The sequence below is a fragment of the Arvicola amphibius genome, chromosome 3, assembly GCF_903992535.2.
Source record: "Arvicola amphibius chromosome 3, mArvAmp1.2, whole genome shotgun sequence".
NCBI lineage: Eukaryota > Metazoa > Chordata > Mammalia > Rodentia > Cricetidae > Arvicola > Arvicola amphibius.
The window spans coordinates 24395700-24423513 of record NC_052049.1 but is presented as its reverse complement, the minus strand read 5'-3'; the positions used below and the strand labels follow the sequence as shown (position 1 = coordinate 24423513).

The following is a 27814-nucleotide window of genomic DNA, read 5'->3' as shown; positions in this document are numbered from 1 at the left end:
ATGAAACAGAATGTGCAGTGGAAAGTGATCTGCAGAGACAAGGTAAAGAGCAAGAGGGCATTGTGACAGAGGCTCCCAGGGATCCTTACTGGTGCACATTCTCAAGGTGTGGATCCTATACCTGCCTTGTGTGAGTTCTACAGATGGCTGAGCATCGGAGTTGGCTTCTAGTGAGCTTATTCCTCACCAAGGTTCTTTTCTTGGAGGCTTCAAAAATACTGACTATAGCTACAATGGGTGAGTGCCTGTGGGGAATGTAGAGTCTTGGAGGACCAGGATACTTGGGAGGGGAGGGCATGTCTCATAAAACCAGCATGTAGTGGATCATCTATACACGAGATTTTATAGCTAGGCTGAGATCAAATCTGAGGGAAGTCATATGGAGTGTGCGATGTGGTGCTTAGTAGGGACTGTACCAAAAAGTGGAGTAAGTAGTACATTGAAATAGCATCTGATGTAGAAACAGCAATGGTGCACTGAGCAGTGTATTGTAAAGAAGACAAGAAAGCCTTCACTAGGACTTAGGTTGTGAGTAGGCAGAAGGAATATTAGTAAAAGTGATCAGTCTATTCCTCCAAAAATTGGAGAAGTGAGCTAGTCCAGATTTTTTTCTGGGGGAGGCTAACATATATCAACATATTTGATTTCAAAAGAACTACTCCTTCACCTGTATAAGCACCCAGCCACGGAAGTTTGCATGCCAGCAGGCCACCTTATTATTCTGGGAACTGTTATGCTACTCTTAACAGCACAACTGTTCTGGCTCTATTGTTTGGAATGGGCCTCAAGATAGTTTGTAGGACTCAGGGATACAAGAATCACCAATAAAAGTAAGGGTTGGATAAGGGAACATATTAGTACTAAAAGGCAACAGACCCACATTAAACCCATATTTAGACATTGTGAATATATTTTTTCAAATGATCAGCTTGTTTGCATTCAAAGTTGAATATGTGTGACCCTAAGATTAGGGCAGGAAATGACACATATAATAGGAAGGGAGAGTTGGTGAATGTATTTTCCTATTTTAAATCTCAATTGGACACCTATGTGGGTGCCAGTAAAGAGTCAAGACTTTAGCAAAAGTAAACTTCAACCTCCACAAAGGAACATTGACCACTAATTTGCAATCTGTGACCACAATAGTTATAACAACTATTCCCCAATGCCAAGTTGTCAGGAAATAACTCACATGTTGTTTTGCTCCATGACCTCTAAAGTTAATAAGTTTTACAACTTAATGAAAATCAAGTGAAGCTGGATGGCTTACTTAGGTTATTTTGCAGTACTTGTAAGGAAGAGTTTTTCATTCTGAAGCGAGTATGATTCTGCTCTTATAAACTGGCTATGTCTTTGCTTACTCTGTAGAATTGCTAAGAAGTTTATATAAATTAAGGTATTTTATCACTAAGCCCCTTGTGTATACATTTGTGTATCTATCTGTGACTCTGCTTCCTTTAGCTGTCTAATCATAAGGGAATGCTTTAAGCTTTTCAACCTTGGTCCTAATCTAGTGTTTTATGGCAGAGCTATGACATTATGGATTTAACAATGAACAGAAAGTTCGTTGTATCCTGTCCTATTCATTGCTCCTAACTATCTCAATAAGATGATAATTAAAAAAATTTTTAAAAAATTCTTATTGCATGAACATTTTACCTGCATGTATGTCTGTTTGGCAACCATGTGCCCAGTCCCTGTGCGGGTTGAAAGAAGACTTCAGATCTACTAGAACATGAGTTATAGGTGGGTTATGAGCTTCCATTGGGTGTTGGTTATTGAACCTGAGTTCTCTGTGAGAACAGCCAGAATTCTTAACCATAGAGCAATCTTTCCAGCCTTGGCCCCTCCTTTGTGGACTTTGTTTGTTTGTTTGCTTGCTTAGGCAGAGTTTCTCTGTGCAGCTCTGCCTGTCCTGGAATTTGTTCTGTAGAACATACTGGCATTAAACTCACAAAGATCAGACTGCCTCTGCTTACCATGTGCTGGAATTAAAGGCCTATGCCATCACCTCCTGGAAGATGATAGTTTTATGGAAAGCAGAAGTTTTCCTTTAACTGCTGTAGAAGTAATCATCACACAGGACAGGGGACAGAGATTTAGATGTACTACTAAGCCCTAGAATCCAAGTCCTTTCTCAGTGGCAGGGGTAAGACATTTGAAGATTTTCCCTAAATTTCTAAGAGATAAATATTAGAAATACTTTTCCCAAGGTAAAATTGAAGCAATGACTCAAATCACCAGGGAGATTCTAGTGGGCCCTACTGTGTTTTATCTACTTTCTCAACATTTTTGAAGATGGATGGTATTATAATTCTGTATTCTATGGTTCAAATGTCATCTACTTTTCTTGTTTAGGGTAAGAGAATGCAAAAATTTGAAAGTGTGCCCCAAGGGGATGTTGTATTCAGCCTTTCTCAAACAATACTGTGTCACCCTTAAATCACTCTCAGGGTTAGAGCCTGAGGACCTCAGTGCTGTAGCAAAACACAGAGAGTAGACATGGGCTTGAACCTTCTTCTAGGTTCTCTATAGAGGAAAACAAGAATCAAGGGCCTGGGCAGTCTCTTGCAGGACCCACAACTCACCTTTCTAATGTTGCATAGGTAACTCACACACATTTCCTAATGATCATCCCCATAGTGGGACATGCTCAGTATTTTTAAAAATTCTGATACCGATGTTTTACCTTCTTTAAAAAATACCTTTTTTGAGATTATATTACACCATATTCCCCTTCCCTTCCTCCCTCTAAACCCTCCCATATACATCTCCATCATCTCTTTGAAACACATAATCTCATTTTTATTAATTGTTGCACCATGCATACATGTACGTGTTTATCCATATGTTCTATTAAATATAACCTGCTCAGTGTGTATAGTGTTATTTGTATGTACGATTTTAGAGATGATCATTCAGTATTAGATAACCAGTTAGTGTGATCTTCCCTACGGAAGCCTGTTTCTCCCACTCTCAGTATTTCTTAGTTGTCTCTATATTCATTGCAGTTGTTTTTGTTTGTTTATTGTTCTCTCTCTCTCTCTCCCCTCTCTCTCTATCTGAATGTGTGTGTGTCTGCATGTATGTGTTTGCAGGGTTGAAGGCTCCTAGGCTTTCCCACCTTGACTTTAGCATGTATATGTTTGTTGTCCTTGTTCAGCACATGTTTAGGTGTTCTTGCTAGTGAGATTTTATGAGTTTAGCTTCTGACATTCCTACAAGAAATAACCTCACAGCAAACTCCATGTTCCTTTGGCTGTTATTCATCTTGCCTCGCATTCTGAAATGATCCCTGAGCCTCAGGTGAAGAAGTTGCTTCATCTATCTCCTTTTGTCCTGGATCTTTTATGTAATAAATGTAAAGATCCCAAGTCTTGATACAACACTTTTTCCTGGTCTCACTGACTTAGTTTGTCCATTTTGAAACCCCCAGGCTTTCCCCAGGAAGAACACTTTTTTAATGAGCATTCATTAGAATGGATGTCTTACTGGACACCCTTGTTCTTCATCCATGAGAACAGGAGCAAGGAGCCCAAGGTGTATTGGGCTTTTATCCATGCTGTGTTATTTCAGACAACACAAATATGAATGATAATAGACTCACTCCACAGATACATTCCATTTCCCTGAGTTTCCTGCTCTGCCCTAATGTAATTATGGTGCTTTTAGCTCTCCCAGTCATTCTGCCTTCCCAGCCTTTGTTATACAGCTTCCATTTCTTTTCTTAGTTCATCTTTCTCTGCTTCTACTTTGGACTCAAAACTAATGTTCTAAAGAAATTGTGGCCAAAAAGAAGCTGTTGTTGTAACGATATACATACATTTCCCAAGGATCCCCAGATTGTTGGAGAATTTATGTTGCCAAGGTTTCTCATGTGTCTGGTGCTCTTCACAACCATCCCATATGTCGAGGCCTCATGGTCCTTAATGACTTTATTTCAAAGGGCATAAAATGAGGGCTAAGAAGAGAAATTTCTTAACTGAGAGCTCCATACTTCTATTATGATGTATTTTCCTTCAGTGTGGTAATTTGTTTTGAGCTCAATGACTATAGTGATGGGAAGACACACTGTGGAAAATATAAATGTAACACAAGATGAAGAGTGTCTAATGTCCAAGGAGAGTAGTGTTTACGTCAACCTTTGGGGCATGCCTAGCTGTGGCAGGCTCCCAAGTGACAGGGTAGGAGCTTGAGGAATAGAAATTTTTTTTTTTTTGGTTTTTTGAGACAGGGTTTCTCTGCAGCTTTTTTAGAGCCTGTCCTGGAGCTAGCTCTTGTAGACCAGGCTGGCCTCGAACTCACAGAGATCCGCCTGCCTCTGCCTCCCGAGTGCTGGGATTAAAGGCGTGCGCCACCACCGCCCGGCAGAAAATTTTAATTGAGAAAGAATAACAAAACATAGGAAAGGGATGAGAGAACAACTCAGTGAACACTGAATGCTGAATTCACCAGCATTCGTTTCATTCATTTTTCATACACTTTTATAACCAATACAAAAAGGGGAAGAAGACAAAAGACTACTTTAACATGATACAAAGCACAACTTGAACAGTTATTTGCTTCGGTACTTGAGACATCAAGTCATTAATTCTTGAGAAACACATTCTGTTCTTTAGGCCGTGAACCTACTCTAGAGCATATATCCTGAAGGCAGCCACTTCCTAGGTCAAATCTCTTAATTCTAAAGAAGGAGCAGAAGTATACTTGAGTGCTCTGACCTTTGTTCAGGGTGGAGTGGATCTACGTGTCTGAGCCATTTTAACGACCAAAACACAAAGCAACCACACCTTAAGTTAGGGTGTGTAGCCACACTTGTTGTTAACAATTTTGAATAATCTAAAACTCTCCGACCTTCAGACAAATTGGAAAAGGCTCACGTTTTTTGGGCCTCCACAGAGTAGCTCATTACATCAAGCATGGGAACTCTTGGATTTGTAAAATGTTTAGTTTTATTTTATGCTTATGAGTCTTTTGGCTGCACATATAGCCTATAACATGTGCAAGAAATGCCTGTGGAGGCCAGAAGAGGGTGTTGATTTCCCTGGAAATGGAGTTTTAGATGGTTGTGAGCCATCATGGGAACTGAATCCAAGTCCTCTGTGAGAGCAGCAAATGACCTTAATTGCTGTCCCTCTCTTCAGGCATAGTCTTCGTATCTTTGGTGGGGAGCTCTGGGTTCTTGTCCTGGATATCACCTACAGTGTAACTGAGGGCAGGGAAGAGCTGGTTTCTTTCTATGGATTGTGCGGCTTTCTACGTCTTTACACTTACATTTGTATTTCTTTATGTCAGTTCTCCACAAAATGAACTTATTTTGTTTCTAGGTGGAAGCCATTATAGAGTGATGAACCATGTGTCACAAATTCTTCAAGACCATGGCCATAATGTGACCAATCTGCTTTACAAAAATGTTCTCTTCCAAGGTACTTTTAAAATCAATTATTATATTAAATCAATGTAAGTGGTAAATACTAGCTTTTGATAAAAGTTGTGTACTTGGTCTTATTTCAAGAGAAATCATGGTGTGTGTGTGTCTGTGTGTGTGTGTGTGAGTGTGTGTGTATGTATAAGCTTTATAGATATCATTAGACTATGTTTTCTTTGCCTTCTATGACATATTTCTCTATGTTACTTCATGGTATAAGGTGGCAATAATTGTAGTATGTCCCCCAAACTTTAATGTGCAAGAACCAAAGGTATTGAACATTACTGAGCTCTAAGAAGTAGGCCTAATAAAAGCTGATTGGCCTATGAAGGTTTACACTTGGAAAGGAATTACATTGTCCTTCCAGGTGTGGATTATTTCTCAGTCGGGTAACTGTTTTTAAAAGAAAGATCCTTTTCTTCTCTGGCCTCTTCTCCTTTGTCATGTGGCTCTTGTATTTATCATGCATTACACACATCACCTTCTGTATTAAGATGCAGTGAAATGGCACCCATCAAAGGCTATTCACACAGCTCCATGCAATTCTGGATGGTCAATCTTTATATCTATGAGCTAAAGTATTTTTTAGATTTATTTTTATTTTCATTATGTATATTTGTGTGTGATTGTGTGTATTTAGGCATAAATGTCCAAGAGTCCAATGAGGTCAAAAGAAGTGGTTGGATCACTTGGACCTGGAGTTAACAGGCAATTGTGAGCTGCCTGATGGATGTGGTTGTTTGGAACTAAATATGGGCCCTCAGTAATACACACTTTTAACTACAGAGCCATCTCAGTAAAATATTTAAAATATGTTAACTAATATCAAGTATTTTATTATGGCAACAAAAATAGATTAAATTACTTGAGTGTCACTCCCAGTCAGCACCACACATGATTATTGATCATATGAGAAACACTTATGTCAAATGTGTCTGATTGTAGTGTTGAACAGACATGTTCTGCCATACTGAGGGCTTTAATTATCAAGAATTGCTACACTCGATGTCACACAAATCCATATGTGTTTTTTTTTTAATGAGACCTACAATTTAAGAACTATTTTTCAGTGAACTTTATATTTATGCTTAAATTTTAGGATCTGTGATTGAGAAGACTTCAGATTCTTGAAGAATCAGTGGCTCCCCCAAAACTCTTAATTTATTGAATACAGAGAATAATAATCAAACTGAAGACTATCATCAGTCACTGCTGATAGATTAGGGCACAGAGCCCAGGAAACTTCCGTTCTTTATCCAGATATATTTTTATAGATTTAATTATCCTTATTATTCTGGTTTTGTAACTGCAATTCATGCTCACCCTGTTTTCTTAGTCCCACAAACTTTGATCTATTGCTCAAAGATACAGACTTTCTCCTCCTTTAGCAAAGTATGCACAAAAGATATGCAAAATTTCCCCATAGATTCAAGTGGTGCTGATTTCAGATTTCTTTTGTCTTTTATTTCCACTCTCTCTTCTCTCCTCTGCCACCATGACCTCCTATTTGCTCCCCTTGTGTTCTTTCTTTTTCTTTTTCTGATTTTTTTTCTGAATCAGGCCCAGGCTGTTGTAGAATCCTCTCATGTAGCCATGGTTGTTGTCAAACTCACATCATTGCTCTCTTACCTTAGTTTCTCAACTTCTTGAATTATAAACATGAGTCACCACTCCCAACTCAGAGATCCTTTTTCTGTCTATGAACACTTGACATTTCAGATGTGATAACGGGTTAGTCTTTATTTTCTATCTCCCAGGAGAATTTTAATGTTAGCTTTAAGATTAGTAAATTTCCATATGGTTTCTGTATAATCCTTAGTTTTGGCTTGTCCCTCCCCCAACTTTTTGATGACCTTCTGTCCTCTTTGCCACTTAAACCTTGTTATTCTCACTATTTTCCCATACTTCCCCTTTCCTTGTGTCCTTCGCTCACCACTGCCATCAGATTCTCCTTCCCAGTCATCCGTTGCCTCTTTCTAGTGTCTACAAACATTGCAAGATCAGGGATGGAAACCTTGCTAGAATATCCCTAAAGTAACTAGTGGATTATTTATCTCCTATTTCTAGTCATTGATTCCTAGAATTCTGAGTCCTGGTTGTGTAGGAAATATTACCATCTGTAGATATGGATAAAAATATGTATATACTAACCTGGAGTACATTGCCCTAGACTTTCAGTCCTGCTACACCTATCTGAATCTGTACACATGCCTTCAAAAGTCACCCATTATTCTGTTGTATCCATTTCTTTAAAATGGGGGAAAGCATGGAGGACAGTACATTAACACAAGAACAAAACTTTCCTCACTTTCTAGATCCTTTGAAAGATACTCAGTGGAGGAGTGGCCAAACTTTCTGACAAGAACACAGAATATTTTTATTTTTTCATGTAATCATAGATGTAGCTGAACCAATTTGTTGGGACACACTCCAAGGTAAAAATTAGAGGCTGTGCCACCTGTCACAATATTCTGAGCTCTGAAACAAATTGGATAGAACAGAATGATATCTTAACCCAGAGGCCAGACAGGCCTCATTCTGAAAAGAAAATCAATAACAACAACTGAACAGAACATAAAAGCACTTGTAAATCAGAAGCCAGATAATATCACCTTTACCAGGGGACCCAAGAAGACAACACAGAACACCTCCCCACGTGATGGTAACAGCAAGTGTTGGATCCTGAAAAGGAATAGTTCTTGTGTGAAATTCCTTGGTAACCACTGGGGAGTTTTCCTGCTCCTGAGCTTTCTGACATTTCCGTCTCTTTGCAGCCTTTAGATTCTACTACCCATAAAATGATTTAATAGTCTCAGAGCAGGGCTGCCATTGGTTGAAAAGAATCATATGTGCCTATTCTGCCTGATACATGTTCATGGTATCTCTACAGTGTGCTTTTAGACAGAGAGATGGCATTTGCAGAGTCAGAGCAAAATACGCCTTTTCTGATTTTTTGTCCTCGTATCCTTAGTGGGTTTTTTTTTTTATTTTATAGAGAATAAGAACAAAGGTAACCACATCTATTTGAAATTTAGTCTTATACCTTTGCTTATGTGAATCTTCTCTTAGATGGTTTGCTTTCCTTCATTATCCCTACTCTTTGTATGCATAATAGAAGTAGAGGAAAGGTTTTGTATTCCTTCTCCACCACCAGTTTTGATGACATCTTGGTTTAAGATAAAACTGGAAAAACAGCAACAACAGAAACACTAGTGTCGGGACATGATTGCATTAGAATTCTGAGTGCTTATGAGTATGGCACATGACTGCTAAGCCATAGCTCCAGCCACTTGGTATCTGTTTATAAACCTCTTTGATAAAATATGTTTTGCCATGTGCATTTTGTCCATGTCCACTTTCCTCAGGTGACTCTTCTTAACACTCACAGTATAAATTGTCTCATGCTCTGAATAAAGTTGGCTATTGCATGAGACTACACTCCACCTCATTCATCAGCTACATTCTACCAGGCCCCAGTGTCCTTAGAGTGATAAAGATACCAGCAATGGGTATGTATTGACAAGCTTCTAAAAAGTACATGCATATTCATTAGGCAGAATGAATGGCAAATGTGCTCTTATAGCATGGACTATACCATGCCCTTGTTATTATGATGCAGTGATAGTTCATCAGGTATTTTTTTCTTTATAGATTTAACAATAGTTCAAACTGTGCTTTTAAATAGAGATAGGGTGGGCTAACCATCTCTGGTTTAAACATCTTTTCTAACTGTACTCAATGAAGGCCCAGTATTTTCCAATTTTGGGCAGCATTGTTAAATATCCCATGTTAGAAAGGACCCACAGCACTACTTTTTTTGTTCAACTGACTAAGTGCTAAGAACTTTAGAATTTGCTAAATGCACACCCAAGCCCATCACGGGTTAAGGCGGGAAAGTAGTTTCTATGTAGGACTATGAATACTTAGTCTCACTGTAGATGGGTCACTCATTTTTTTTTCTCTAGTTTTACATTTGGTGACATTGAAAGACTGAGATGGTGCAAATTAAATGTAGTGACATATTCTGAGGTTGGAAACTTTTACTATAATGTGGCTTAATGCATTTGATACCATTTCCTACCAGTCAAATTCCCCTGATATTAATGCTAATTTAGAGACACAAAATGTAATGCAAGTCCTTTGCAGTTTTCTCTGAACATCTTTGTGTATGTTCTTGTACAACACTTAATCCACACTCAATTCCTTCTTCTGATTGTTGCTTGGCTTCCCTTGGCGATGATGTTTGTCTTTCTAAGCTTCTCCTATTAACTACTTCCCCCAGAGAGACCTACCCAGAATCATCAAAGAGAATGGCAATTTTGAAAGGTCCAAGTCTAAAATCAAGTTTGAAGTGAACCATGGATTGTGTTTCCATGATGCTGTGGCTGCTTCTTCATGCAACACCTTTTATAACATTTTTTTTTAGCTGTAGAAATGGAATCAGTAACGACAGAAAAGGGCATTTTCCGGGATCCTCTGTGACTGCTATCAGTGTTGTGTGGTCATAAGCATTCAGTTAGATCTATTCATCTGGATATATTTTATATGGTGCATCTGTCCCAACACTTTACTGTGTGTACCACTGCCCTGCACACATACAGGTGAGAGTCCTTCTACTGAGGAAAGTCAGCCACAGTTTGTCCTGCAATCTACAATCATGACCTTGTCTGAGATCCAATATAGGGTTGGGCTGTGTCACATGATGCAGGAACAAAGAAAAGAAAGTTTTAATCCTGTAGTTTCTCATCAAATACTAATTATTGAAACTCTCCAGTTAGGTTCATGTGAGAATTCTGTTTTTGGCCTAGGTCTCTTGATTTGAAATTCTCATCAATAATATGAAAGGATGGGTTAAACTTTTTGTTTCTTGTAAAATGAGAGATATAGCTTGAAATTTCAGGAGTCAAACTTCAAAAGTGGAATCAGATTATTCATTACACATGAGTGCTTAAGTGGTCAGTTAAAGCATGGTGGATACTTCCTTCCTCTCTCCCTCCTTCTCTCCTTCCTTCACTTTCCTTGGTCCTTCCTCCCTCCCTCTTTCCCTCCATCCCTCCTCCCTCCCTCCTCCCTCCCTCCCTCCCTTCTTTCCTTCCTTCCTCCCTCCCTCTCTCCCTTCCTTTTCTCCATCCATCCTTCCTTCCTACCTTCCATTTTTTCTTTTTTTGACTAGCAGTAGAACCTTTGAATCTAATCAAACTGCAAAATGTCTTTGTGTGGTGATATTTTGTTTATGCTATAACAAATAGCGCTTGCCTGAAGATCAAATGCAGAGCTAAGCCACTAGTTAGCCCTAGAGCCCAGGTAATGGTGGCACACACCTTTAATCCAGCACTTGGGAGACAGAGGCAGATGGATCTTTGTGAGTTCAAGTCCACTTTGGGCTACGTGAGATTGAATTTGTCTAAATGAGAAACAGAGTTCACACAAAGGTGATCCCAGCACTTGGGATCACATATCTTTATTCCCAGCTCTAGGGAGGTGGAGACAGGAGTGACATGGTTGACCAGAGGGTGGAATATAAGGCAGGAGGAGAGACATTCAGGCAGTGGGAGGATTCCTAGAGACAGATCCAGACTGAGATGCAGTCAGAGGAGTCGTAGGGACAGGATCACCCTTTAGTCTGAGCGTTGATAGTGGTAAGAGCACCAATGGCTGCCGCTCTGCTTTTCCGATCCTTCAGCATTCAGTTCCTACAATCTCCCTCTGGGTTTTTATTATTAAGACCAATTAGAATTCGTGCTGCATCTTTTTACTAGCTCATATTTATAATCTAAGTGCTAGCAAGCCTGAAGAAACAAGATTTTGGGTTGAAAACCAATTGGGGTCACTAAATATGACTCTGCCACAGAACAAACAAACAAGCACCAAACACGAAATAAACAGCAACAAAAAACAAACAAGCAAATCAACACATTGCATATTTCATTTTAATTTTTCTGTGAAACACAGGGTTTCTACAATTAAACCGACTTGTAGTTTACTGCAGACCATAACTCACCGTGACAACAAAGTCAGTGAACCATTTCAGACTGTTTTCTTTTGTGCTTTGTCACCGGTAAGGTGAAAAATAGCAGCTGTGTCTTTAAACGAAATCTGTTGCAGGGAAATTTTCATTACGGAAGACTGTATAAAGTTTTTTCTTTTCATTTTTTGATCTGGGCGCTGGTGGTGTACACCTTTAAACCCAGCACTCGGGAAGCAGAGACATGCAGATCTCTGTGAGTTTGAGGTCCAGCCTGGTCTACAGAGTGAGTTACAAGACAGGCTCCAAAGATACAGAAAACCCTGTCTAGAAAAACAGAAAGAAGAAAACAAAAACAACAAAAAATTCTTGAATTATTGTGAAGTCTCAATATATGTTATTATATTACAGAATTGAATAGATTCAAAGAACAAACCACTGAAAGTCAAAACTAAATTTCTACAAAAATGTGAAGCTATGATACTTTATCACTGTAATAATGTGTGGTATATTGTGATATGTTTAAATGTTACTCAATTGATGTTTTCTTAGATTTTAAAAGGGAGAAAATATCATATGAGGTTATAACTTGGCGTCCACCTGAAGATCAGGAAAAAGAATTTCATAATAGATTATATCCCCTTGTGGAAGAATTATTTAATGAAAGGTAATTTGCTTTATTTCTTGGAACCAGGGTATTGCTGATTAAGTCCTATGCATGAGTAGATCATAGTCGTGTGATGCTTTGAGTGAGTTTAAGAGAAGCAACGACTGGATGATTTATTCAATGTAGGGATGGGTTGTTTTTGAGTAATGCATGGTAGATGACCAACAGCTGCTGAAACTGTGTCAGTAGGCTATGACCTTGTGCTGATGCCCAGATTAGTAGAAATGGGTTAATTTAAGATATAAGAATTAGCCAGAAATACCCTTAAGATATTGATCAAACAAATTACAATTAATACATATTTCTGTATGGTTATTTTAAATCAAGGCAGTCAGGGAAAAAACAAGCAGCCTCTGGCAACAAATTGGCACAGTAGCATTGGGCAAGAATTTCCATGTAAAGTATAAGAAAGCTTAAAAAAAGGCTTTTAGACCCACAGAAATAGGAGGCAAGCACAGTTTCCTGGTAATAGCATTTTTTTTTTTTCAGATAGGCTCTGCTTGCAAGAGAGGTGCAGTAAAAGCTGCATGGCTTCTTTAATAAACAGTGGCTTCCTGGTTCACCTGCACAAATGGCTCTGACTCTAGAGATTTCTGGCTTCAGAGCATTTAAATGTGGTTTGTGAACAGAGTGTTACAACTGGCTTAATGGCAACATAGACCTACTGTGTGCCTGAAAATGGGGCTGGGAGAATGGCTCACAGAAGTTAAGAACATGCCTCCGCCATGTAGGTCTGGGTAGAGCCAACAGGCAGAACCATGGTGTTGGATTCTAGTCATGCCTGCTTAGCATAAAAAAGTGCTCCTGGTCATAAAATAATTACAGATATACAATAAAGACAGATTCAGATAAAGGACATCTAAGTGGGTCACAGTGTTGGATATATGTATGCAGGTTTGAGCGAGAGAAGAAAAAATACAGAAAAAAGTAAAACAAAGCTTTTAAAGAGACAGAGCACAGACAGTCATATCAAACTTGTAGAAAAAGTAATAGAGTAAGAAAGGTAAGCCACGTAAAGATGGAGTATACACAGAGAGTTTGGATTATAAATATTATTGTTTTTTTTTTTGAATTTTTTGGCTACAGAGATTCTGGGGCCTAAGCTAAACCAACACATATGTTTTAAAAGTATCTTGACTTCAAAATTTGGGTGTAAGAATTTGTTGCTTTGGAAAAGAGGTTCTTCTTTTGTTTCAACAGAGGATGAGAACCTGCAAATTCCTTCCAGATTAATGTGGTTTGATGGACCAAGACCTGCTGAAAGTTGCCATGAACACCCCCCCCCCCAAATTATTTTGCCCAACAAAAAGCAGGAAGCAGTTTGGAGAGAACTAGGTCCAAATTCCTAAATATTGTTTATAAGTGTTTGTTTACATTTAATGGGGGATATACTATAGAGATGGATACTTTGCTTTGGTATGGATCTAGGTTTATTGATTAAAAATTTAAGGTCAATTTTGTTTTATGTATATTTCTTCTCTTGATTAAAGTATTGTGTTTGTGCAGCTCATTTAAAAATGTATTCTATAATTAAAAAATACAGGTTAATAGATAGTCATCTCTAATAGTCAATCTTGTAGCCATGTTAGTTATGTTTTCTAGATATACAAAGATATATTTCAGATGGATAGATATAACTAAATATATATTTTAAAATGGAATGTATATGATAAATGTAGAGGATTATGATTTGCATAAATCTACTTCTATTATAACAGATTAACAGAATTTAGGTGAGTATATAATGAAAAGAAGCATATTTAAGTCACAATTTTGTGGAAGTTCAAGATTATGGGGCTAACAGTAGTCAGTTTGATGGCATCATAATGACTAAAGCATGTGTGATTGGAAGAGTCAAGAGAAGGGAAAGAAAGAACAGGCTTGCATCTCTCACAGGAGTTAACTCAAAGTTCACTGCAGATCATTTCAAGTATCTAAAGGAAAAGGGCCTCTAATAATCTCATACTAAGTTGTTCTCTTAAAGATACCACCACCTCCCTACAGCCAAATTGAATAACATCTCTCTGATAGAGGAACCCTTGAAGGCAAACCACAGTTGTGACTTAAAGTTGAGTCTAGAATGAGCAAAGATAGGAGTGTGCCACTGGGCTCTCATCTTGTGGATCTTTTGATGTACGATTGGAGCATGAATTCTAATTGGTCTTAATAAATAAATCCCTGAGTCAGATATTAGGGGGAGAATCCTGAGGGTTCAGAAAACAGTGCAGCCAGACACTAGAATTCTTTTACCACTACTAATGTTCAGACCGAAGGGGCGATCCTGTAGTCAGATTGCATCTCCAGACTCCATCTGTCTCCACCAAACCTCAGACTGCGTCCAGCTTGTGTCCTCCTGCCTTATGTTCCTCTCTGCCCAGTCATGTCACCCCTGTCTCCACCTTCCTAGTGCTGAGATTAAAGATGTGTGACTCCCAAATACCAGGATTAAAGGTGTTTACCACCACTACCTGGCCTCTAGTGGCTTAGTTCTGCACTCTGATCTTCAGGCAAGCTTCAATTTTAAAACACAAACAAAATATCACTACACAGGATGACACAGCACACTTGTGCATCTTCCCAGGTTGTGTATCTGGTAAGCATTGATGTGAAAGAATCAATAGGATGACTAAAGTTTAGCACAACCTTCAGTGGAAGTTTGACTCAGAATTGTGATAATAATCTTCCAATCACACTTATGTTTACCATTAAAAATTTGAGCCTGTGAAAAATTAGGTTTTATCATGGATTTTAAAGAATTCATAACTTTCACTATCCTTTTTGCTCTAATTCGCCCCAACCGCCAACACATTCTTCTATGTCTCCTAATCACGTCTAATGTCTTTTATTTTTAAGTGCTCTCATGGCCTCTTTTCTAATTATCACCTAAAAAGGAAATATACATAAACACACACACACACACACACACACACACACACACACACACACACCACAGAATTAAATTTATCATAGGCTTATGTTTTCCTAGTTGTAGAAGACTTTCATTGAATTTATGATTATTCCAAATAGTAAGAAATATCTTCCCCAAATATTTGCTGTCATTTTATTGCAGGTTCAATCATCACATTATTGTAAAGATATATAAATACTATGCGGACGTATGCAGTCACTTATTGAGCAGAAAGGACATCATGGACTCCTTGAGGAAGAAGAACTTTGACCTACTATTTTTGGATGCAGCAGAACCTTGTGTTTTCTTGATTGCTGAGAAACTTGAAAAACCATTTGTGGCCTTTCTTTCCACGCAGTTTAGTTTTATGGACTTTGGACTCCCTAGCCCCTTGTCTTATGTTCCAGTGTATGGTTCAAGACTAACTGACCAAATGGACTTCTGGGGCCGAGTGAAGAACTTTCTGATGTTCTTTGATTTCTCCATGAAGAAAAGACAAATACGTTCTCAATATGATGCAACCATCCAGGAACATTTTGCAGAAGGCTCTCGGCCAGTTTTGTCTGATCTTCTACTAAAAGCCGAGCTGTGGTTTGTCAACTCTGACTTTGCCTTTGAGTTTGCTCGTCCCCTGCTTCCCAACACAGTCTATGTGGGAGGCTTGATGGACAAACCTGCCAGGCCGATACCTCAAGTGAGTGAAACCTTAGCCCTCAGTTTATCTTTAATTCAATGGCTTACAGTGCTTAGGTGGTGTCTTAGTTGCTGTGAGGAGACACCACGGCCACAACAACTTTATAAAGGAAAACATATTATTCTGTTGGCATACAGTTTCAGTGGTTTAGTCCATTATCATCATGGCCCAAAACATGGTGACATGCAGGCAGGTGCTGAGGAAGGAGCCGAGAGTCCTACATCTTGATCAACAGGCAACAGGAAGTCAGCCGGGACAATGGGTATAGCTTTAGCTTAGGAGATTTCAAAGCCAACTGTACACTGACACACTTCCTTCAAGAAGGCAACACTCAATCTAACAGGGCCATACATCCTAACAGTGCCACTCTCCATGGGGGCCATTTTCTTGCTAATTGCCATAGGTGGAAATTGTCACTTGGCAGGCATGTCCTGAAAGGAAGTGCTCTAAGGCAAGGTAGGCACTCTGAGAGTCCATTTTAGGGTTGTGAAAGGATGGTGGTAGAATATCCCAAGCTAAGGTTGAAGACTTGGCTATATAGTAGAATGTTTGAGTTTCTTTTGAACCTATGTATTTCTGGCTTTGGTGGAATAAGCCCTTTAGTTAGTATTGCTATTTCCCATTGAATTTTGAGCTATATATGTAACAAATATAGTGAATATTCATACATATAGTATTTGTTAAGGAGGCAAGCTCTTCATCATGAAACAGATAACACTTTCACAAGGCATGTACCTAGATAGAACTTACCAATAGAGACAAGAAGAACTGATTGTGTTATTTAGTGTTCTTAGCCTACTGAGCCCTTTGTACTCCATCCAGTACTGCAAACTATCAATGCTGCATGTAATTTGCGTGTTCAATATAGACTCAGGGTCACTACAGCTGAAAATTTGAATGTACAGAGAGCTAAGGATGTTTGATTGTTGGTTAGTTGTCACTGTGGGGTTCCCTGTCCCATGCTGGGAATAATGACCTCCTTTGATTTTATACAGTGGGGGCCAAAATGCTGAGGTGATGAAGGTGATGTTTCTCCTGCTTTCAGCACAAAGCAGAGAGGGTATGGATTTCTTCTGGTTCCCGCGGGTACCAGAGTGCCTACCCTTCTTGCAGTGGGTGAGAAGTGTTTAGGGAGTAAACAGTAAAGAATATAATTATATTTTTTTCTGGAAAAAGAATAAGGTTTCTCATATGTACTTTGGAGAAAATCTCCAGAAAACCCAAGTTGGTGGGATGTAGAAGTGACTGACAGAACCGTCACCTTCTAGACAGATAATTCAGATATTGGCACAGAGAGAAGATGGAATTGATAAGGAGAAGAGTGGGAAGAAATATTTTGAAGTAATACCTGACAAAAGAGTCTGGAATCTACTCTGAGGGATGTTCAACCACATGTTTCCTAATGAATCATGGAGAAGCAAAATAAACTATGGTGGTTTTCAGTATAAGGAAAAGAGGACTCTATATCAAAACATTCACAGAGGACTAAAACCTATATATAGCTATCTGAAATTTTTGTCAAATGTAAACACTATACAAATATTATTTCAAATTTGTAAAACAGTTTTTACAATGAAATATGTCATATGTGCACAAATATAATATAAAAATAAGAACAAAGTTAGAAATTTAAAGAAGAAATAGATGACTGATGACTGCAAATCTACAGTTTTAGAATGAGAGGAATATCCATATAAATTATTGCCTTAATAACACCATAGGTTAAGTAGAACAACTAGGAATACATAGAGCATTTTTTGAATTTATTTTTTAGGTCATTTTATGTGCCTGAGTGTTTGCATGCATATAAGTCTATGCGTCATGTGCATGGCATGTCTGGCCCCAGAAGAGGGCAGAAGAGAGCATTGGATGGCTGAAGGTAGAGTTGCATGCAGGTGTTCGAGACCTAAGTGTGGGAACTGAACTCTGGTCCTCTGGAAGGATAGCCAGTTCTCTTGGCTGCTAAACCAACTTCCAAGTCCCAAGTGGTCTTTCCAACAAGATCAGAGCCTGTGTTCCCTAATGCACAGTACAAATTCCTTGGTTTATGCCTTAGATGCCAAAAGCAACTCCAGTTCAAAAATTTGAATTAATGCAAATATCACAGTGGGATGAGATAGAAATTAACAGCATATAAAAATAGACAATGCAGTATACTACAACCAGTGAAAGTAAGGGAAAAGTCAAAAGGAACATTTGCAAATATTATATATCAAGGAAAATGTGACAAAAAACCAATATAATAATAGAGAATAATAAACTCAAGACTTAATATATAATTTGTAGCTGTTCTTATCTTCATTAATACACACAAGGTACTTGTAATTGATAACCTAACAATTCTATATAAGGCACAGTGATGAAGAGAGGCATGAATAGGGTGCTAGTGGAAAGGAGAAGCTTAAAAGAATCACAGTGTAGATGATTGAAACAATAAAAAATTAGAATCAATAAAATCAAAAGAGCAGTTTGGTGATAAATTATTAGAGTCATTAAGAAAATAAATAAGAGAGAAAAATAGAATAACTATGTTCTAAAGTGGAAAATTATCTGCTATTACATAAAACAATAGATTGTGCAGAAATTATACAAACAGGATATATCATTAATTTATTTATCCTAGATGAATTGACAAATTCCTATGCATGTTTGTTAACACAACTGACTTAAGAACAAATAGAGAATCTGAAACTGATGGGATTAAATTAGACTGAAATAATACAAAGATCTTTCATTAAGAAAGCTTGATACAACATGGATTAACTGGTGAATTAAGTGAAACACTTAAGAATTAATGCCAGTTCCTCTGTAAATGTTTGTGGCAGTTTCATAGGACAGTCGACTATCAACCCATTCTATGAAGCTATCGTTACTCTGTAATCAAAGCTAGAAAACAATGTCAGAGTAGAAGACACTATGCAACACAGAGAGTGAAGAAATTTTGTATGCTATATTTCCAGCATGATTATAAAATAGTACAAATGGTGTCCAAAGGAGTTGTGAAAGAAAATGCCCTGAATAATCAGTTTATGCTGAATTTATACTTTAAGCAGTAGAAATAGTTTACTCAAATAAAATCTTGTACATGCATTTGCTTGGAAGAGAAATTCAAAAGGGGCCAACGGTGAATAGAGGGCTGTTGATCAATGCAGGCTGTACTCAGAGCACAGCTGTACAGGGGTAGGAAAGGAAATTTTTCACATGGAACGTAATCAACTAAAGCATGGCTTTGTTTATTCAACACCGGACCTGGTTTTATGTCATAGGTGCCTTGGCTTTTACAAATCACTTCTTTTGCCTTCTTTCCTTTTTGTTTCTTCTAGGACTTGGAGGATTTTATCTCTAAGTTTGGAGACTCAGGTTTTGTCCTTGTGGCCCTGGGCTCCGTAGCATCCTTGTATCAGACCAAGGAACTTATTACGGAGATGAACAGTGCCTTTGCTCGCCTCCCTCAAGGCGTGCTGTGGACAGTTAAGAATGATCATTGGCCCAAAGACGTCAGAATGGCCCCAAATGTCAAAATCATGGACTGGCTTCCCCAAGCTGACCTTCTGGGTAAGCACCTCCTAGACCTGTTACTTTATTACCATTTATGTGCTCTTGGACTTACTAGATCACTAATGTCTGAGCACTTGGGCATGTAGAAGAAACGTCTGCTGATATTTAAAGATAGGTCTCTAGCAGGCAGGCAAAAGCAACTAGAGTTCTTGGGGGGATCAGGCTTGCTCTAGATTGACGATAGCAGCTATTTCCTTATCCTTCCCTACTCAGACAGGCCCCAAGTACCTAAACAGATAGGTAGTCTTGAATTATCAGAACTCCAGACTGATCCCTCCAACACAACTAAAGAACCATGTGAATTATAGCTGCTCCTTGGGGCAGTTCTCGCAATTCTCACAATGATGTGAGAACTGCTTCACATGTTTGGAGACACACATATGAATGTAAGCATGTAGACACATCTTGGTTGTCTGGAAAGGGCTGAAAACTCAGACACTTACAACATTAATGCTGTGGTTGTGAGGATGTGGAAGCTGTTTGAGAGCCAACCAGGGAAACCTTACAATATGATAAGGGGATACTGATTTCTTGAGCAAAGGGAAATTCCGTTAGCCACCTCCCCTAAAATCATTTGTTTCTTGGTGACATTCTGTAGACCCATCACTTCCACACTCAATGGTTCAGTCAGTATTTTACGAATAAGTTTGTCACTCAAATTAAGCTGGGAAATTTTTCACATAGATCTATATTCAGTAAAATCACATGCTTCACAACAGGGAAAACATTTGTTTTCCAGGGAACATGGGTAGATTTTGTGATAGTTTTAGACTGAAGTAAGGCATCTATCTACCTAGCAAAAACTGGAGATCATATCCTACAACATTGTAAATCTGAAAGGAAAATTCAGTAAACCCATTCTCTACAACACGCTGATATTTCTTGGCTCTGCTGCTTTACCTGGTATCTGAGACTTTCACAGTGACACATTGGATCATCTCTGTCTTTTGCAACAGCTCATCCTAGTATTCGTCTCTTTGTCACCCATGGTGGAATGAATAGCATCATAGAGGCCATCCAGCATGGAGTACCCATGGTGGGGATTCCCTTCTTTGCAGACCAGCCTGAAAACTTGGTCCTTATAGAAGCCAAAAAAATGGGTGTTTCAGTTCAGGCAGAGACTCTCAAGGCAGGGTCATTTGCAGTTACACTGAAAGAAGTCATTGAAAACAAGAGGTATGCCGCTCTTTGGGGTTGGGGTTGCTTACACTGAATGCAGGCCTAACACTAAGGGGTCTGTGTAGTTTGTTTATCAATAAAACTAGAATTCTGTGCGGTGTGGTTACTTGAAAGTCCTGTTTTTCCTTTAGTATTAATCCTAATTTCACATGAGGTACTGTAAATATGCTTATAACTGATGTGGTGTGATAATTTCTTGTATATTCATTATCTTTATGACCTCTTATATTTTGTGTACCTATAATAGAATTCCAAATGAGGCAGCAGAGAACATTTGTATGTTCTTAATATGGCTGATCTCCTACTCATCATATACATATAGAATTTCAATTGAATCACTAGAGGACTGTTTTAGTTACTGTTTTATTTCTGTGAGGAGGTACTATGACCAAAGTTGTTTCAGAGGCTCCTTGTTTGTTTCCTGGCTGCCCAGACCTGAAATAATCACACAAAACTATGTTAATAAAATTGTTGCTTAGTCTATTAGCTTATGCATATTTCTAGCTAACTCTTACATATTAAATCAACCTATCTCTCTTAATCAGTTCATCACCATGAGTTTGTGGCCAACCAATAAGCTTACATTCAGGATCTGTCTCCTGAGGTGGCTACATTACTTCTCTCTGACTCAGCTTACTCTCTCCTCCTCTATCTTTTTGGAAATTCCACCTTACCCTATTCTGTGTGACAACAGGACCAAAGTAGTTTTATTCATTAACCAATGGTATTCACAGCATACACTGGGGTATCTCACATACAAAGTTATGTATAAGGTAAAGCATTTAATTGGTCTTTGCTTGTAGTTCAGAGAGTTAGTGCATGACCCTCATGTTGGCAAGTGTGGCCGCAGGCAGGGCACGGAGGCAGTAGCTGAGAGCTTTCATCTTGATCTGCAGGCTGGAGGCAGAAAGAACAAGACTGGGCCTGGTGTGGGCCTTTTTAAAGACCTCCAGTGACAAACCTCCTCCTGCAAAAAGCACAATTCTTAATCCTTCCTAAACAGTCCACCAACTGGAGCAAACATTCAGATATCTGTGGTTGTGGGAGCCATTGTTTCCTCAAACCATGACAAGGACCTTCGCATGTCCTTACTGCAGTGGTCTCCTATCCTCAGGGTCTTTGTGTGGACCTCACAGGACAGTCTCTCCAATGCTGTCCTCCTAGGAGATCATGTACTTGGCTGTTATTTTTCTGTACTTGTGCTCAGTCATCATACAGTACTTTCTCTTTGACCCTTTAATAGATTGTAATGTCTCAGTCATGTGTGTCATCACTGTCTGTCCCACACTAGCACACAGAAAGTGGGCATCACGAGGAAGCACTGAGTATCTGTTTCTACTGTTATAAAGGAGATTTTCACAAATCGAGAACAAAGTAGACAGAAACAGAGACAAGAACAGTTGACCCACATATCACTTGCCCATTCACACAATGATTTCACTAAATACTCATGTTTCAATGTCCTAATTGTAATCAAATATATATATTCACGTATGTTCAGATATATTTAACATGAATGTTACTTCACTGTCATAGCTACAATCCTTACAGACATAGTCATTTTTTAAAATTTCCCTTCAAAAGTTAATTTTGATCCTTCTGTATAAGGTTTGACTTTCAGCCTTTTTTTGTACTTTTAATGGGGACTCAAGAAGACAGTGTTAAATGTATGCTAACAATTTTCTTTGAAGATGGCTATAGACTAGGAAAAATGTGTGTGTGTGTGTGTGTGTGTGTGTGTGTGTGTGTATGTGTTTATGTTATTAGCTCTCAAGAACGGGCATAACACATTGGTAACACATTCTCTCTGTGTCTGCCCTCAGGTTCAAGACTGCAGCAATGACTGCCAGGGCCATCAGGCGCTCCCACCCCCTCACACCTTCCCAGCGTCTGGTGGGCTGGATTGACCACATCCTACAAACAGGGGGAGGAGCACATCTAAAGCCCCATGGCTTTCAACAGCCATGGCATGTGCAGCACCTGCTGGATGTCCTATTGTTCCTGCTGGGGCTCACTCTGGCAACCTTGTGGCTGCTGAAGAAAGTGCTGGGCTTGTTGCTCAGGACCTTGTGTGTGGCTAGGAAGGAAAAGAAGGCATAATGTTAAGTTTGACCTGGGGAGGATGTTGGGAGCTCTGGCTCTTTAAAGGCTTCCCCGTTCCCTAGCACAAGGAACTCCCAGGGTTCTCCTCTTTCCCTCTTCCTGCTGGTGGACTGCCAGCAGGAATAGCTGTCCTCACTATTTCCTGTCTTTTTCATAATCTTCATACAGTACATTGACTGATGGGGACTCAGCATTCCCTGGCTACCCTTGCTCTAGTATAAACCTTCTTTTCCCGGTCATTTCTCCTCTTTGGTCCTTTCTGCCATTCACAGTGCTATGAGAGTTTTATCTTCTCTGTGACTTCTAGTCTCTGGCTCTTACTTCTCCAATCCTTTGAGATAAAAACCCCACACTAGACAAATTCTACTTACTCCTTTATTATTTTACTTTATAATCTCTCTTTAGAGTTCAGGTGCCTAGAGTGCTGTTACCCTGTTAGGCAGCATCAGCCATTCCCAGGATATAATAAGAACCAGTTTTCCTGAAAATGACAACATACAAACAAACTTTTATCTTCCTGGATAATGAATAAAATAACAAATAAAGTTAACAGAAAATTGAAGGGTTGGGGAAACCATTTTGATATGAAAGATTTATTTCCTCTTGTGTGAGAAATTTACAGAAGGAAAAAAAGAAACTACAGTCTGTCCAGTTATTGGAGTAACAGCTATATGTAAAATAGAATAAATCTGAGATTTATAAGTTGATACAGAATGAACCTCAGTGTTGTTAAGTAAGTAGATTAAAAAGAAAAGCAATAAATATAGACTGTCTTATTTTTTCAAGATAGTAGGAGTTAAGGGACAACAAATAATGTGTGAACTTTCTTCCATAAAATACTATTCTCAAAACAAATATACATGGGAAAATCATGTGAGGGATCATGTGCAGTGTGTGGATGAGGATCCCATATCACAGTTCATACTACACACAGGGATTTGCAGGTGAGCTAGCATTGTATGTACAAAACATGTTAGCTCTGAGATTCAGTCTTCCTGATATAGATGAAGGATTTTCTCTTTTGCCCGGTACCACAGCCACTTCCAAATAATCACTCAGAGACTTACATTAATTATAAATGTTTGTCCAATGACTCAGGCTTATTATTAACTAGCTCCTACATTTAAATTAATCATTTTTATTTGTCTATAGTTTGCTGCTTGGTTTATGGTTTATTACCTTATTTACATGTCTCTCTTCCTCAGGGTAGTCTGGATTCTCCCAGATTCTGCCCTTCTTCTCTTGTATCTCTGCTTGAATTTCCCACCTGGCTCTATCCTGCTTTGCTCTAGACCTAATCACCTTTATTTATTAATCAATACATAGAACAATACATATTCGCAGCATACATATTCCATGGCATTTCTGATTTTCTATATAATCAAAAAGAAGGGCTTTAACTTTAACATAATAAAATTACATATAAAAAACATTTATCAAGTAAAAATTGCAGTTATAATATATAGTCTATTTGTATTGGGCAAATTTAAAGAAAATATTCTATCATATATCCTATCTTGTGATTCTGAAGTTTCATTTCTAACTTATCTTTTATCATATCTAATGAAAATTATAATTATAACTATCTGATCTTCAGCTCCATCAAAGGTCCCAGAAAAATAGAAAAGTTCATGAGTAAACAAGAAGTTCATTGCAAGCAACTTCCAAACTCTATAATTGACAGAGACATCTGACTATGTGGGCATTCACCCAAAGTTCTTATTTAATGTTGGGATATCAATCTTCAGCCTACAGGCCTATAGTATCTGGCAGACTTTTCAGTGAAGCAGGAAATCCCACCAATATTGGCAAAGTACATGAGTCACTTTTCTCTGTGTCCTGCAGTCTGCAGTTTCTTCTGTGAAACAGGAACCTGAAGGATCATTCTGCCTTGAGTTGCCAAAGTTTAGTGGTCCTTTTCCTGTGGGTCCTGCATGTTCACTTTATACAGTATACTGTCAAGCAGTCAAGCAAAAGCAGCTTCTTGCCCAAATGCTTATCCTTGCCACATTGAAAGCAAATTCCATTTAAGGAGTTTCTTCAATGCCCATCATCCTCTTGAGATAATTAGTGCTCCTAGGGGCAGATATATATCTGTTGGGCCAAAATTACCTCAGGGCCTCTACCTTGAGGCATATAGGATGGAAAAAAGCCTGGCTTGAGTTCAGAGCTTAGACTTTGGGGCCTGTAGAACAGAGAAAAGCCTGGCTCGAGTTTAAGTGAAGATGAGACAGCAAAAACTAGGTAGATGACCCTCCAGCCAGAGGAAGGTTTGGCTGCCTCTCATTGGCTGGAGTTTCCCCATAACACACCATTTTTAAAGACTTACCATATATTTTTTTTAACTATTTATTCCTTTATATAACTTTTGATATCCTTTTTATTTTTTTCTTCAGCCTATATGCATTGTTAACAAGTTAGAACCTGGTTAGGAGGTTTTCTGTTTGGCCCTCTTTTTTATTTTGTAACTTTTAGTGTGTTTTGTTGTATAAGCTAATGCTAAATCCTACACATAGTGTAGGATTGATTATCCTCCTATATTGAGGCCTGTGTGAGACTAGGGAAACTATCACAAAGCTCAGCCCATGGCAACTGGTGGCCAACTCCATTTTACAAACAGGCACAATGAAACACATCTCCTTCCGTGATGTTGCTGGCATGAGACTGTGAGACTAGAAAGTCCAGTGTGGCTCCAGTTCTGTGCATTCAGAACCTTTTTCAAGTTTTATCCGGTCTTATGTGGAAGTAAGTGCACCACGTTTAAGTGCGAAATGTAGATGAAGGGTTTTTTTCTCTGTTCAACTCATTCCTGCAGCCACTTCCAAATAATCACTCAGAAGTTTATATTCATTATTAATGTTAGCCCAATGGCTCAGGCTTATTATTAGTTAGCTATTACATTTAAATTAACCCTTATTTTTGTTTTAACTTTGCCACTTGGTTTGTACTTTATTACCTTATTTTGCAACATGTCCTACTTTCTCAGTGGCGGGTTGTTGTCCCCAGACTCTGCCCTTCTCCTGTATCTCTGCTTGGATTTCCAGCCTTGCTCTATCCTGCCTAGAGACAGGCCAAAGTTGATTTATTTAGCAACCAATGAGAGTAACACATGTTCACACCATACAGAAAGACATCCCATAGACATTTTACAAAAAAAGAAAGGGACCTGGGGCTGACATGCATGTTCCACTATGCCTGTGATGTCCTCCATGATATGGTAAGAACGCCTTCAATGAGCAGATCCTTGTGCTGTGTGTTCTCTAGTCTTTCCTGTCTACTGTCTACTCTACATGTCTACTATCGCAGGCAGTAAGTAGATCATGGAGGCTTTAGTTCAAACTCATATTCACCACGGATGGGATTAAAGAGGTAAGATCAAATCCCAGGTTTTCAGACTTTTGGTCTTGGGTTCTTCCCACTAAAGTAAGAGTTCTGAGAACCCAAGTCTGTACTGACCATGTTACCTTTTACTGTTTCTGAATATTTCTTACAGAAGGAACACTGGTTAAGAAAACTAGGTTCATGAATGAATGGGTGCATGTGTGTATATACATGTATATATATATATATATATATATATATATAGTGTGTGTGTGTGTGTGTGTGTGAGAGAGAGAGAGAGAGAGAGAGAGAGAGAGAGAGAGAGAGAGAGAGAGAGAGAGAGAGAGAGAGAATCACAGGAGTCAGAGCCACAATATTACGTGCTTCGGCCCACTTGAAACTCTTCTGTAAATCAACAGTTGAATCAAGGATATGGGTGTAGGTAGGGGTCACGTGTGCCCTCTGAATATTATTTCATTTGACTGACTGTTTTTTGGTCATTGCTAAACTGAAGAGGGATTAGAATGTTTGGATTGAATTGTTTCTAGGATATCTCCAACTGCAGACTTTGCCGCTCTCACACAGTACTCTGTGCTCCCATGCATCACTCTGTCCTTGCTGTTCCGTTCTGTAAATTCCAGGCAGATGTCTTGTCCTTCCAAAATTCTGAGTTCAGTCCTCTCACTCATGGAGAATGACTGACCAGATTTCAATATTTTCTCCATGATCTGAATTATGAAAACTATGTCCAATTTTTACTGAGTGTCTTATACTTTCTAATAAGCAACTTGTAAATAATATTTTCCCTGGTAGTGTTTCTAGTATTTTCTTAGTCATTTAAAGCACCAAACAGATCTTCCTTCTACTTACTTTTGGCCACATTTCATTTTGGAAAGTATTTTATTGTGTTGTTATTGATAAACTCATTGTAATTAAAAAATAATTATACACATATGGATATTCATGACTATCTATATTATATCACTGAGCACACTGAAGATTTATCATCACGGAATATTTCTCCTCTATAGCTACACATCAATTTCTGCTTTTGGCTACCTTACTTTTGAATAGCCATTGGTGGTCAATAAATAATATTACTTTTACTTTTTTTTTTACTTTTACCTTCTGGGTTTCATATTAATGGGGTTATTTAATTATATTTTCTTTTATTGTGTTGTTTTAAGCATAAGAAATTATGTAAAGATTAATTCATAATATTTATGAGTAATTAATATTATTTCTTAGTCATATTCTATTGTGCAGTTGTCAGTTTAGTTTTTTATTCATAGAGTCGAGGCTACTTACTGTTTTGTCTAATTAAAAAGTAACCTTAGCCTGTTGTAAATGTTTTATACACACATTCACACTCACACATACACACACATTCACACATATATATACATCTGTCAAAAATTTATTTTCTCTACATTGGTCACTGGAATGTGATGTGGAATATTCTCCTGAATATATATTGGTTTTTGGTTAATGAATATAGCTGTTTTTGATCAGTAGTTTGGCAGAGTAAAGCTAGGCAGAAAATCTGCATAGAGATAGAAAAAGTAGGAGGAGTCAGGTAGATGCCATGTAGCTGCCGTAGGAGAGAGACAACATGTATCTCTGAAGGAGAAAAACACCATAACATTCTCTGATAAGTCACAGCCTCATAGTGATACACAGAATAATAGAAATTGGTTCATTTAAGATGTAAGAGTTAGCTAGGAATATGCCTAAGCTATTGGCCAAGCAGTGGTATAATCAATATAGTTTCTGTGTGATTATTTGGGTCTGGGTGGTTGGGACGGAAGGAAAAGTCTCTTACAGGAATGCTGCTTTTTAGTGTGTTCTGGTCACACTTAGTCCTCCATGCTCTCTCTCCCCTCATCTATTTCCATATTCATGTCTTTGTGGTTATGTGTGTATGTGTTCTGCGACTATATGTGTGTTTGTATGTGTGCATGTGTGTGTGAGAGAGAAAGAGAGACAGACAG

General features: G+C 38.5%; 1 protein-coding gene across 1 annotated transcript; it reads left to right on the top strand.

The window, feature by feature from the left end:
* LOC119809588 (UDP-glucuronosyltransferase 3A1-like) lies at positions 1-23264 on the top strand. Its single transcript, XM_038322495.2, has 7 exons — positions 1-237; positions 5328-5426; positions 11946-12060; positions 15131-15662; positions 18986-19217; positions 20177-20396; positions 22223-23264. The coding sequence occupies exons 1-7, from the start codon at positions 144-146 to the stop codon at positions 22497-22499; spliced, it is 1569 nt and encodes a 522-aa protein (XP_038178423.1). The 5' UTR covers positions 1-143; the 3' UTR covers positions 22500-23264.
* The last annotated feature ends 4550 nt before the right edge of the window (positions 23265-27814 follow it).

Bases quoted from the DNA above. Each gene is read 5' to 3' on its own strand.
- LOC119809588 (XM_038322495.2), top strand. From the start codon at position 144: ATGGCTGAGCATCGGAGTTGGCTTCTAGTGAGCTTATTCCTCACCAAG. The intron at 15,663-18,985 runs GTGAGTGAAACC...TGTTTCTTCTAG, and splicing joins CTGCCAGGCCGATACCTCAA to GACTTGGAGGATTTTATCTC. The intron at 20,397-22,222 runs GTATGCCGCTCT...GTCTGCCCTCAG, and splicing joins GAAGTCATTGAAAACAAGAG to GTTCAAGACTGCAGCAATGA.